Raw genomic sequence first — 14,680 nt, forward strand, 5'->3', positions numbered from 1 at the left:
CCTGAAAAAGTAAGTGGGAAGGAGCTGAAAACTGAAGATGATAAGAAGAAGAAAGGCAAGAAGGGAGCTGACAAAAAGAAGAAAGAGGAAACTTCGAGAAGGGAGGAACATGATATGATCGAGCATATGCCTGCTCTACTTTTCCCGCAAAAGCTATATAGAGAGAAGCTGGACAAGCAGTTTGAGAGATTTCTAGATATGCTGAGGTAAGTTAATGTAAATTTGCCATTCACAGAAGTTCTCTTACAAATGCCAGCTTATGCCAAAGTTCTTGAAGGAGATCCTTACAAAGAAAAGGAAGATCGAAGAGACCTCAGTGGTCAAACTCACAGGCATTGTAGTGTAATCTTGAAAAACAAACTCACACAAAAGTGTGGAGATCCAGAGAGTTTTACCATATCTTTCCCTTTAGGCACTCTTAAATTTGATAAATATTTATGTGATTCTGGTACCTCAATTAATCTAATGGCGTTGTCTATTTACATGAAACTGGAGAATGAGATTGGAGAGATAAAGTCTGCACCAATGTCATTTGAGTTGGCAGATCAAACAAATATAATACCCGAGGGGATAGTTGAAGATGTCTTAGTGCGGGTGGATAAGTTTGTATTTCTGGTAGACTTTTTAGTGGTGAAGATGAAAGAGATACCCTTCATCCTAGTAAGACCATTCTTAGCAATGGGTAGAGAAATTTTGGATATACACGAGAGAAAGATAATGCTAAGAGTGGGAGAGGAGACGGTAACTTTTGAGATGAATGTAGAAAAGGGGTGAAAAAGGAGAAGCCATGTGCAAGTGTTGAGTGGAAGGTGAAGGAAGTGAAAGGGAAGGTTGCAGTTATTGAGAGAGATAATTGTGGGGTATACCCCAAGAAGGCTGAGAAAAATATGTCTACATGGATGTGTGCACTAGTTCGGGCGCGTGGAATGGATCCCGACTTTGATTCAGACCCCAACTAGATATTCAGGGAAATTTCCTCTACCTTATGCTTTTTAACTGTGTGTAATGGGGACATGACACAATTTAAAGTGTGGGGTGGGGAATAACTATATGTGTTAGTTTTTCTTTTTAGTAGTTGGAAAAAAAAAATTGAAGAAGCACAAAAAATTTAAAATTTTTCCCGACGATGGATATCATTCCAAAGTTTCCTTGAGGGAGTAAAGTCGAAAGAAAAAGACAAAATGATTTTCTTTTGTAGGTAGTGTAATAATTCCCCCTTGATTTTTCTTTGGGTCGCGATTCTTTTCCAAGGGTTTTGTTTAAACCAGATGTAGTTAGTTTTTATTTTTGTTAGGAGTAGACAATTTTGTGCAATGATTTGAATTGAGAGAAATATCTTTTAACTCTATTATACCTTGAGAATAGTGAGTGCTCTAGTTGTAACGCTTAGGCTCAGTTTTCGACTCTTGTATAAGTACCTTAAAGTATATGATCTTAACTTTGCTTAACTGCTTTGACTAGAGTGTCTTGATAGTCCAATCTTGAGAGAGTTTTGTGCCATGTGAGTGTGGGGTTTTGTGTTATTCTGTGCATTGTATTTGATGTCTAGAACTTGTTCCGTGTGTTTGCAAAGCGAAATAGTAGTTTTATTAAGTCTTCGAAGTGATATAGGCATTTCTTTATTGAGCCAGTTATATGGTTTTACCTACCTAATTGTTATGTATCGTGGTTAACCCCTTTGAGACTATAATCCTATTTCTTTGGCAACCACATTACAACATTAACCATTTATTTGAATTGACCATCTATTTGAACCTTTTCACCTCTAATGAGCACTTGAATTTGTTATGAACTTTGTAAATGATGAAGTGTGGGATGATTGGTTTGGCTTTTGAGTGAAACTATTGAAATAGGAGAAAAGTTGCATTGTTTTGAAAAAGTAAGATCCACTTGAATTGGGAAAGAAAAAGAAAAAAAATTTAGTTGTATTATTATGCAAATATTCTTTTATAAGTGGTAACTCTTGATGTAATTGTGCTTATAGAAGTAGGGAGTTAATATATATTGATGCATAATATATTTGAAATACTCTTGGTATGATGAGTTAGGAGAGTTGTTTAAAAAGGGCGTGTCTTTATAAAGTGTTTTTTGATTGCTCGAGGACGAGCAATGGTTTAAGTGTGGGGTGTTGATAGTAGGTTATAATCCCGTATTTTAGTCGCTTATTACACTCTAATTTACTACACATTAATTGAGCTTGAGCTTTAATCACTAGTGTTTTACACTAATTGCGTATTTTATGCCTTGTAGGGGTAATTCCGAGTGATGTAGATGTTATGGAGCTAATTCTAGCTATTTGGAGCTTTGAATTCTGAGTAAAAGCCTAAAGTATTAAGTCGGGATCACGTTCGGGGGTCGAGAATCATGTCTGAACTTCAAAAACAAAGCAAAAGGCCAGACTCTAAGAATCTACCATAGTGGCGGCTGCCCAAATTTTGCCACCAGTCAAATTGAAAGGTCTCTGATAAGTTTCACTACTGACAGAGCTAGAATCATATTTTGCACAGGAAAAGGTGTTTTCGTCTAGGCCCAACCCAACTTGATATATATACATTGAAGAACGTTATTTTGAGGACTTTGACACATCTTAGACCTAAGAAAGCTAAGGAGGAGGTGGAGAAGCAAAAGCGCAAGGATTTCATCATTCAATCCTCACTCAAGACAAGTGTTTGGATCGTTTATGTTTTCCTTTAACTTAAACATATTTATGAAGAATTGCTCCATATCTATGGACTAGTTCTCTTTAGGACTTGATGGTTTTGGTGTATTGATACTTTTTTGTGGATATTAACTCTAGTTTTTATGTATTGAATCGTTTTGGATGTTTTAACTGTGGCATCTATTTTCACTTATTCATGTAATCGAGAGAGGCATAACTTGTTATATCTTTGCATTCTATTTTTTGGTTGAATTTATTAATTCATCTTAGTAATCGAAAGAGGCTACTTAAATTGTTGACTAAACCTAGTTAGGAGGATAAGGATACGATATTATATTATACCATATTCGACTAGCGAGCATATTTAAGTATGTGTTTCAAGCTTGTCAAAAATCCTAAGTCCTCTCACATGGAAGTTGCCCTTAGGGTTGGTAGGTATGAAAAGCACTGTCCTGGTCTAGGGGTGTTAATGATGGCTAAATGTTCTAGTTCCTTGTCCTCTTTTTGTGATGCTAATTGGGCTGCTTGTCCCAACAACATAAGGTCTGTCACTGGATACTTGGTGAAATTTGGTGATTCCCTTATTTTATGTAAGTATAAGAAATAATCAACAATCTCCAGTAGCTCTTCTTAAGGAAAATAGGAGTCTAACTTCTACTGTCATTGAGATTGTTTGGCTAGTGGGATTTTTTATGGAGTTAGGGGTGGTGCAACAAGCTTTCTTTCCTATTTTCTGTGATAGCAAATCAGCAATTCAAATTGCAGCCAACCATGTTTTCACGAACGCACCAAATACATCGATATCGATTACCATTTTGTGTGTAAGGATTCAGTAAGTATTAATCAACACTGTTTATGTTAATACTGTTGATCAGCGAGCTAACCTCCTTACCAAAGGTTTGGTCATACTGCAACATGGCCACTTGTTATCCAAGCTATGGATGAAGAATATCTTCACCTCTTGGGGGGGGGGGGGGGAGATTGGAGGGTGTTGAGAGTAGTATATGTAATGTTACATAACTTAACCATAGTGTCACGACCCAGAATCCCACCCCCGAGACCGTGATGACGCCTAACATTTCACTTCCTAGGCAAGCCAACATTAGCTAGATTATTTAATACATATGATAATATCCAAACATTTCCTAGAATTCGGAGTCACGAAGACATGAACAACTAGAGTAATACATCTATGGTCTGAAATAAAGTATAATTTTCTGAGGCTAGGTAAACAGTAAAATGGAGAAAGAGGGGGACTTAGGGATGTGGTCGTCATGCAACTATACCTCAAGTCTTCAAATGTGGCTAAATCCGAGTACAACACCACTAGATGCTTTCGCGCCCCGTTTTCTCATGAAAGCGGGTTTCGACATGTGACAACTCTTTTAAATAGGTATTAAAAGAGAAGAGTCGCCACCTAACGATTTTTAAGGTGCGTTAGGGCACCTATTTGCAAATGACTCTATTTTAACTAGTCTGCATCACCAAAGATCGGGTAAGAGCTCAAATTAGGCACTCTTCGAGGTCAACAACTGTGAATCCCGGCCGAACTTTAAACTATGTGGATTATGTAATTAGGCTAGGTGATCAAATAAACAAAGGAAAATATAGAAATCGAAGAGTCTTATCAAAACACACTGGGAATTGGTGCAAATGTTTAATGATTTACAACGTTACAAATACATTGATCTATGTTAAATAACTAAGTGTAAATAACAAGTGTATAAAGAAAGAGGGAGGGGTCCTAAGTTTTTTAGCCTAAAGGATCACCCCGTGCAACATAAATAATACTTCACAAGCCCCTTAAGGTATGGGATTGCTCATATTATCCAGCGGGCACAGACTATTATCTCCTGCTATCCAATTACTATATTGAAGTTGTTACTTAAAGGCGCTCTAATTCAGTTCTAAACCATACCCTATGCGTCCACTACCCGTCCTATACTTGTGGTCTAGGAGGCTTTGGACCTCTATTTGGGTGTTTCTAGACTTTACTTAGGGTGCTCAGAATGATAAAACTAGGCACACATACAAAATATGTAGTACTACACATAAAGACAATGAATGGCTTAAGTTAGCCTCCACACATAAGCAACAAGAGCACGCAGACAGATTTTATATTATGCAGTAGGTAGTTTTAGAATCGAGGTGTTGTTTAAAACCTATAGGCATGGCTTCTAAGTGACACACAGTTTAAGAATTTCTCATGGGTAGTGATGCTATTCAGATTATTGATATTACAAATTACAAGTTATGAAAATCTATAGACATGATCTCTAAGTGATTTTGCACGATGAGGCAGTGAAAGCCATTGGAAAACTCCGAATTACCCGTGTTTGATCCTATTGGCATGCTTTCTCAGAGAGTAACAACATTTATTAGCTAGGTTCTGTAATAGTTGGTATTTGAACGTAGATTTGTCGTGCTTATTTCAATAGGCATGTTATCTAGGTGGGCAAAGTAATAAGACAACAGAAGTAGTCGATTAGTTAATCAATTAAAGCCCTATAGACATGGTATTTAGATGAGTATTAGCAAAGGCATATATTCATACGATCCTATAGGCATGCTATCTAATAAGCACACTGCAATAACACGAATTGAGTGAATAGTTATCGATGCTTGATTCCTATAGGCATGCTATCTAATAACACATAGAAGTAGACATGTGAACAAGTAAAGCATTTAAACTCATGCTTCTGAAGATGTGCGGGGTTAGACAAGTTAGTGAGTTGAGTGTTTGAATTTCTATAAGCATGATCTCTATTAGTGTATAGACATAGGGACATCAAACAAAGTAACAAACAAGCATGTAGACCCTATAAGCATGTTATCTACCCATTCATGCAAACATTAGAATATCCCAGCCCCTTTTCGATTAATTTCCCCATCATTCATTGTTACAGATTATTACATGCCCAAGAAATAGAATAGTAAAATGATTACAGACTTAATAGGATAATTTCAGGACTAAATACAACAATTACAGGTCCAGCTCAAGTATAAAATAACCCAGCAGTGCCTTCAGGACCTTCACCAACCTTACTCTTGCGTATCCAACAGGCCTAACACTAGACTCACAAGCATGTCTGAGCAATGCTCAGATCCAATAACACACACATGGCCCAATAAGCCAATATCCAAATATGAAGACAACTGTCTTGCTTACCCATTAGCAAATAACAAGAACACGGACATAAATTCAAACATATTGTGAGCACCTAATTTTTGCTCCATGCCTAAAATACTCCAAAATAGTTTTAGTTGCCTTTGTGAAATTTTTTAAATCTTCTCATACTTAGTAGCATTTTAAATCATGAAAATAACAAAAAATATGTTATTTTTTAACTCTTTGCATTTTTAGGTGCCTTTTTTAAAAACACTAAAATTACAAAAAATAATACTACATTAATCATTTTTTTGCATGTTTAAATTAATTAGTTTAAATTGATTCACAATTTTAGCAGCGTAGTAATGAAAAATAGGAGCAATTAGGAGTTCAATTAAGTTGGCTAAATTTGAAAAAGAAAGGAAATAGAAGAATGAAGTTGCAATTTTTAAGCCCAATTCCCACACTGCCTAGACCAATCCCACAAACCCGCCTGGCCCAGCTCTTCCCCTCTCTTTAAAACCCCATTTTCCAAAAAACAAGCCCTAGAAAATTGGACTTTCCCCCTCCTGAACACCCTAGTGATGTTTCTCCTATTTCTTTTTCCTGATCTCTCGCTCAACAAGAGAGACGGACAACCTTCCTCCATTGAATGACTATCCTCACTTTCACCTCCACACTCGCTTCACTCACCTCTCACTCACGACTCACACACACAAACACACTAGCTTTCACGAAATACTCTGTGATTAAAAAAGCAGAGCTGAAAAAATTCGAAAAAAATAAGAGTTTAGAACAAAAGTTCGAAAAAAGAAGAAGCAGAACACTGGTTTCGAGTTCTTCCGGGTTTGGCGTCGATTCTTTGGGTTTGCTGAGGAGTTTCATTACTGTTCATTTTTCTATGTTGATGTTGCTGTTAAAATATTTGCAAATGAAGAATATTCTGAAGAAGTAATATATTCCTTCAAACAAGAGGTCAGTCTTTCTCATATATCATGTAATGCTTTTGCCTTTTTCTGATTGAATGTTGTTTTCCATAAAATTTCAAGCTATATGCAGTCATAATGATTGAAATAAATTGAATCATTCAAATGTGTAGCTTGCTTTAGGCTCGATTAATAATAATTATCGTGACTATAAGTATGGTTCCCGTGGTATAGTCATGATACGTAATCCCCAATTCGAGTGCACATTTCACGTGACTCGACCATAACTTCAAATAATAATAAAAATAAACATGTCGTAAATTGCGGGTGCATTTCATGTGGCATGATTTGCAACGTGTACCAAAACGATAAGTGTACGGTATCATGACTTATTCCAAAAATAATTCCATAAATACTAAAATGGGATTAAATTAATTGGAAGTGGTTAGAAGTTAAAAATGCACAATGGGTTATAAATATATAATTAATTAGATAATTAGTCCAATTATTAATAATTGAGTGCGTGCTAAAATCACGGAACTCGGGAGTGCCTCACACCTTCTCCTGGGTTAACAGAATTTCTTTCCCGGCCTTCTGGTTTTGCTGACTTTAAAATAGAGTCAGATTTCCTCGATTGTGGATTTAAAATAAACCGGTGATTTTGGACACCATAAATTATTCCAAGTGGCGTCTTTGAATCAAATAAATAATCCCATTTTAAATAATGTCCCATTAATTGAAAAAACTCCCTATCCCCTCTTGAAAAGCCAGCTCTGACAGCTATGGCGACTTTACTGGGAAACGAACCCAGAATCTCTAGTTCAGAGTTTAGAATTCGAGCTTAGAATAACTATTATACTTGGCTTTTATTTATTATCTAATTTTTACGTGTTTGAGCCTAACGTGCTAAATGCCGCTTTTACCTCTTTGATATTGTTTGAACTGTATATAAAACTGTTACGAAACATTTCTTCTCTCTTGGTCTTCTAAATCTTCTAGGAAGCGTGCTTCGCGTGACTTCTTTTCTGTTAGAGTCATATCCTAATTTTAGAACGAGATTTCAACAAGTTGCAAAGTCGGTGAAGCTTCTGTATTCCCGGTACGCTGCCCCCCCTCGGCTCGAGTCGTCCGCTCGGATAAGCCAGGTCTAGAACAATACACTCAGGTTTTAAAACATATAATGACATAGCCTCATGTCGGATCCCTAGTAGGTACGCTTATTTGCATCACGTGCATTTGACCTTAAGGACTCAACACAGGGGTTAGGTCCGCTAGGACGGGTGCATCCCAAACTAAAAAGACCATCCTAATGAATTTTACGTGTTACTTGTACATTTGTTTGATCTGGATTGTATGTTGACCAGCTTCTAGAATATGGAAAGAAATTTAAAAGAAAAAGAAAAGAAAAAGAAAAAAGAAATCAAGACTGAGAGATAGGTATTTGAAAAATTCGAAACTCTGCCAAAGATTTAGAAAAAAAAAAGAGAAAGACAATACGCCAATATTTTTAAAAGGTCATATTTCTTCTATCTTACTTCTGACCAAACTACGCGAGTCTGATTCTCACCGGATGTGAGATACGTAGGCAAACCTCATCAATTTCGACCCTCAATTGTCAAAAAAAATTCCTTTCCTTAGAAAACCTAAAAACAATTTTAAAACCCAAAAATATTTTCCTTCTTTTTGAAGTCTTTCATTCAAAAGAAAATCATCAAACAAAATCCAAAAATTTGTTTTTCCCTTCTTCATAAGTATTTTTATTTTAAAAAAACAATCAGAAACAAAAATCCAAAAAGTATTCTCTTTCTTCTTTAGAAGTCCTTCTTTCATAAATGTCATAAAATTAAAAATTTAAAGTAGAAAAATTATTTTCACTTTTCTTTAGAAGTACTTTCTTAAATTAAATTAGAAAAAATTCTTAAAAGTCCCTCTTTCAAGAATTCAGAATCATCATTCAAAATTCAAAAATATCTTCTTTCTTCTTTATAAAAAAGGAAGAGAAAACGAATGGAAATTCAAACAAAAGTATTTTTTTTCTTTTGAAATTCCCAATGATTCAAAACAAAAGAAAAAGAATTTGTAGAGATCTTTCTTTCAGATAACAATAAAAAAAAAGAAAAAAAAATTCAAAATTCAAAATCCTAAATATTTTTCCTTGTTAGAAGCCTTTGTGATATGATTTTCATATAAAAAATGTCAAAGAAATCAGAAAAAAGAGTTAATTTATTTCCTCTATTCCTGATCTTCCTAAACTACGTAATGATCTGATTCATGCGGTGTCATGTACGTAGGCAATCCCCATCGGATTCAATCATAGCCATAAAATTAATTAAGAGAAAAAAAAATTGAAAAACAAATTGAGTGAAAAGAAAGAAAAGAGTGACAAAAAGGGGAAAAAAAGGACGACAAAAAAAAATAAAGGAGTGAAAAAACAAAAAGAGAAAAAAGAGACCCAAAAATAAAAGAGCGACAAAAATAAAATGAGAAAATAAAGAGTGAAAGGCAGAGCGAAAAAGGGTTTGTTAATGCCGGATGAAACATGCAACCGTTCAAACACATGGTAGAAACGTCGTGTTCGCATTGAATATAAGAGCTAAGACTTCGCGTTCGTGAGTTGTGTGTCGCGATCGCGATGAAGGAATTTTAGCCAAAGTAAATTTGTGCTTCGCGAACGCGAGGCGTTGACCGCGTTCGCGAAGAAAGATCCTCGCGTTCGCGAAGAAAGATTTGATGACTGGGCAAAATGTTTAAATAGTCATTTGGTCCACGATTTTGGGGTTTATCTTCCACCATTTTTGAGCGATTTTGGAGCTCTTTGAAGAGGATTAAAGAGGTATTCAAGGGGAATCACCTAGAGTTAACATTTTTGACTTCATAACTCGTTTATATGTGATTAAGGACTTAATTGGTGGTGAGAAATTTGGGGAAAATGGGTAATTAGGGCTTGAGATTAAAAGACCTTAACATAGGTATTTGAGGGGCCAATTGAACTCCGATTTCAGTGTTCTTATTATGTATAGACTCGTGAGAGTACGAATTTTCTGAAAATATAAATTTTACCCGTTTTCGAGACGTGGGCCCCTATGGGATTTTTGGTCATTTTACCTAATTTTGCGTATTAGCTTAGAATTTCTTTGTAGAATCAGTTACTTGAAATGTTATTTATATTATGCAATTGAATTAAATAGATTTGGGTAATTTGGAGTTGAGTACTCGTGGTAAGAGCATAGTTTCGGATTGATTATTGAGCCGGTTCGAGGTAAGTGGCTTGCATAACCTTGTGTGAGAGACCTTTCCCCTTAGGATTTGGTATATTTGATAATTGAAATGCCTTATACGTGAGGTGACTAGTGCGTACTTGTGCTAATTGTTGGAAATCTGGTTTTCATTAAGTAATTACTAGTATGTTTCTTTTCCTGTTTTTATTACTCACACTATTAAGCCTGTCGTAGCTTAGGAAATCATGTCTAAGTGATTTATTTGCTTTATTTGATCAAACTGCCTTATCTGAATTCTGCGCAGCATGCTAGGCTAGAATTACTTGTTGCCTTAATATGAAATTTGAAATCTGGTTTTCATTAAGTAATTACTAGTATGTTTCTTTTTTTGTTTTTATTACTCGCACTATTAAGCCTGTCTTAGCTTAGGAAAGCATGTCTAAGTGATTTAATTGCTCTATTTGCTCAAACTGCCTTACCTGAATTCTGTGCAGCATGCTAGGCTAGAATTACTTGTTGCCTTAATATGAAATTTGCCATTTCTGAATATTTTCCTGTTGTTGTTGTGTATTTACATTGGGACTGCAGATATGGGACTCTGGTAGATTCTCTTTGTTTGTTTATTTGGAACTAAGGATGTGGGATTCCGGTAGATCCCCCTTGTCTGTTCATTTGGGGCTACAGATGAGGGATTCCGGTAGATCCCCCTGCACAGTTATATGGAACTACAGGACTGCTCCCGGTAGATTCCCCCAGTACTGGGTATTTATATTTGTAACTACGGATCAGGATTCTGTTAGATCCCTGCGCACTGAGTTTTGGTTAGATTCAGTGGCATTCTTAGGACACGTGGTATCGAGTGAGGGTATTCATGTTGATTCGAAGAAGATAGAGGTCGTATAGAGTTGGCCCAGACCATCCTTAGCTACAGAGATCTGCAATTTCCTTGGCTTGGCGGGTTACTAACACATTTTGTGGAGCGGTTTTCATCGATTGTAGCCCCTATGACCAGGTTGACCTAGAAGGTTGCTCCGTTCCAGTGGATGGAGGAGTGTGAGGCGAACTTTCAGAAGCTCAAGACAGCTTTGACCACAACCCCAATTTTGATACTACCTACAGGTTCGGGGTCTTATATAGTCTATTGTGATGCCTCGAGGATTGACCTCGGAGCGGTGTTGATGCAGGACGGTAGGGTGATTGCCTACGTGTCTAGATAGTTGAAGATACATGAGAAGAAATACCCTGTTCACGACCTTGAGTTAGCTGCCAATATTCACGCCCTGAAGATCTGGCACCATTATTTATATAGTGTGCCTTGTGAGACTTATACTGACCATCAGAGCTTGCAGCACTTGTTCAAGCAAAAGGATCTAAATTTGTACCAGAGGAGGTGGTTAGAGTTGCTGAAGGACTATGACATCACTATTTTGTATCACTTCGGAAAAGCCAATGTGGTGGCCGATGCTTTGAGTCACCGAGCAGAGAGTTTGGTGAGTTTGGATTATTTACCAGCATCGGAGAGGCCTATGGCGATGGATGTTCAGGCCTTAGCCAGCCAGTTAGTGAGATTGGATCTTTCGGAGCCTAGTCGAGTTCTAGCTTGCGTGGTTTCTCGATCTTCCTTATTTGATCGTATCAGGGAGCGGCAGTATGATGACCCTCATTTGCTTGCCCTCAAGGACAAGGTTCAGCACGGTGATGCCAGAGATGTGACTATTGGTGATGATGAGGTATTGAGGATGGAAGGTCGGATTTGTGTACCAAATGTTGATAGGCTTCGAGAGTTGATTCTATATGAGGCCCATAGCTCGCGGTATTCTATTCATCCGGGTGGCGCGAAGATGTATCAGGATTTGAGGCAGCACTACTGGTGGAGACGGATGAAGAAAGATATAGTTAGATTTGTAGCTCGGTGCCTCAATTGTCAGCAGGTGAAGTATGAGCACCAGAGACCAGGTGGGTTGCTTCAACAGATAGAGATTCCGGAGTGGAAGTGGGAGTGGATCACCATGGACTTTGTAGTTGGGCTCCCACGGACTTTGGAAAGTTCGATGCTATTTGGGTGATTGTGGATCAACTGACCAAGTCCGCTCACTTTATTCCTGTGTGTACTACTTATTCTTCGGAGCGTTTGGCAAAGATCTATATCTGGGATATTGTTTGTCTGCATGGTATTCCAATTTCCATCATTTTAGATAGAGGTACTTAGTTCACATCACGATTCTGGAGAGCCGTTCAGCATGAGTTGGGTACTCAGGTGGAGTTGAGTACAATATTTCACCCTTAGAGGGACGGGTAGTCCGAGCGCACTATTTAGATTCTTGAGGATATGCTCCATACGAATGTGATTGAGTTTGGAGGGTCTTGGTATCAGTTCTTGCCATTGGCAGAGTTTTCCTACAACAACAGCTATCAGTCCAGCATTCAAATGGCACCGTACGAGGCTTTATACGGTAGGCGGTATAGATCCCCGGTGGGTTGGTTTAAGCCGGGTGAGGCTAGATTGTTGGGCACAGACCTGGTTCAGGATGCCTTGGAGAAGGTTAAAGTGATTCAGGATAGACTCCGTATAGCCCAGTCCAGACAGAAGAGTTACGTGGACCGGAAGGTTCGTGATATTTCCTATATGGTTGGAGAGCGGGTTCTGCTTCGGGTTTCGCCTATAAAGGGCGTTATGAGATTTGGGAAAAAAAGGGAAGTTGAGTCCGAGGTTTATTGTCCCTTTTGACGTATTGAAGCGTGTTGGGGAGGTTGTTTATGAGCTTGCCTTACCTCCCAGCTTGGCAAGAGTTCATCCGGTATTTCATGTTTCGATGCTCCGGAGGTATCACAGTGATCCGTCGCACGTGTTGGATTTTAGTTCAGTCTAGTTGGACAAGGATCTATCCTATGTTGAGGAACCAGTGGCAATATTGGACAGGAAGGTTAGAAAGCCGATGTCAAAGAACCTTTTATCAGTAAAGGTTTAGTGGCGGGGTCAGCCGGTCGAGGAGGTGACCTGGGAGACTGAGCAGGATATGCGCAGCTGTTACCCTCATCTTTTCACTACTTCAGGTATGTCTTTATGCTCGTTCGAGGACGAACGAATGTTTAAGTGTAGGAGGATATGACGACCCGGTCGGTCATTTAAGAATTTATGCCCCGATCCTCTATTAACTACTTTTCCCGAGTTTATTTCTGCTATTTTGATTTGCCGGGATGTTCGGTTGAGTTTTGGAGAGTTTTGGGATACTTTGTCCCTAAATGAGAGCTTAAGTGTTGAAAAGTTGACTGTTGTCATAACAGTGTGAAGATGGCCTCGGAATGGAAATCTGATAGTTCTGTTAGCTTCGTTAGGTGATTTTGGGCTTAGGGGTGTGTTCGAATTGTGTTTTGGAGGGCCGTATCTAATTTAAGCTTGAAATGCCGAAAGTTGAATTTTTGAAGTTTTCGGTTCGATAGTGAGATTTTGATCTGAGGGTGGGAATGGCATTTTGGAAGTTGGAGTAGCTCCATAGTGTTTAATGTGGCGTGTGTGCAAAATTTCAGGTCATTCAGACGAGGTTTGATAGACTTTTTGATCGAAAGCATATTTTTAGGGGTTTTTGGAATTCTTAGGCTTGGATCCGATGAAAAATAGGTGTTTCGATGTTGTTTTGAGCATTCCAAAGGTTGGAAATAGTTTGAACGATGTTTTAGGATTAGTTGGCAGGTTTGGTTGAGGTCCCGGAGGCCTAGGGTCTGTTTCGGGTGGTCAATCGGACCATTTCAAGTTGTGAAAAACTGCAGAAAACTACTGTTAGGTGTTGCAGAAAAATGACATTCGCGTTCCTGAGTAGGCCCTCTTGTTCACGAGTAGGCCCTCGCGTTCGCGAAGGGTTAGCAGGTGAGGCTAAGGATTTAGCCTTCGCGTTCGCGAGGGAGTCTCCCCGTTCACGAAGGGGCTGGGGTCTTGTGCATCGCCTTCGCGAGGTGATACTGCGTTCGCATAGAGGAAAGTTGGGCGGTTGGGTTGAGGTTGATTTGTCCTTCCCGTTTGCGGGGGGACGTCACATTCGCGTTGAGTACAGAGCTAAGCCTTCACGTTCGCGAGCTGTGTCGCGATCGCGATGAAGGAATTTTAGTCAAAGTAAATTTGTGCTTTGCGAACGCGAGGCGTTGACCGTGTTCGCGAAGAAGGATTTGATGCCTGGGATGAATGTTTAAATAGTCATTTGGTCCACCATTTTGAGGTTATCTTCCACCAATTTTGAGCGATTTTGGAGCTCTTTGAAGAGGATTGAAGAGGGATTCAAGGGGAATCACTTGGAAGTAACATTTTTAACTTCATAACTCGTTTATATGTGATAAAGGACCTAATTGGTGGTGAGAAAGTTGGGGAAAATGGGTAATTAGGGCTTGAGATTAAGACAGCTTAACATGTGGTGAGAAATTTGGGGAAAATGGGTAATTAGGGCTTGAGATTAAGACACCTTAACATGGGTATTTGAGGGGCCAATTAAACTTCGATTTCAGTGTTCTTGTTATGTATAGACTCGTGAGAGTACGAGGTTTCTGAAAATGTAAATTTTACCCAATTTCGAGATATGGGCCCGATGGGCTTTTTGGTCATTTTACCTAATTTTGCGTATTAGCTTAGAATTTCTTTGTAGAATCAGTTACTTAAAGTGTTATTTATTGCAATCAAATTGAATAAATTTGGGTAATTTGGAGTCGAGTACTCGTGGCAAGAGCATGGTTTCAGATTGATTATTGAGCCGGTTCGAGGTAAGTGGTTTACCTAACCTTG

The 14,680-nt window shown here is 38.3% G+C and overlaps 1 protein-coding gene across 1 annotated transcript; it reads left to right on the forward strand.

Annotated features, from left to right (window-relative positions):
- The first annotated feature begins 249 nt into the window (after positions 1-249).
- On the forward strand, positions 250-774 carry LOC104237326 (uncharacterized). Its single transcript, XM_009791457.1, has one exon. It carries the CDS (start codon positions 250-252, stop codon positions 772-774), a length of 525 nt encoding a protein of 174 aa, XP_009789759.1.
- The last annotated feature ends 13,906 nt before the right edge of the window (positions 775-14,680 follow it).

The sequence above is a fragment of the Nicotiana sylvestris genome, chromosome 5 (genome assembly GCF_000393655.2).
Source record: "Nicotiana sylvestris chromosome 5, ASM39365v2, whole genome shotgun sequence".
In the NCBI taxonomy this organism is placed as follows: domain Eukaryota; kingdom Viridiplantae; phylum Streptophyta; class Magnoliopsida; order Solanales; family Solanaceae; genus Nicotiana; species Nicotiana sylvestris.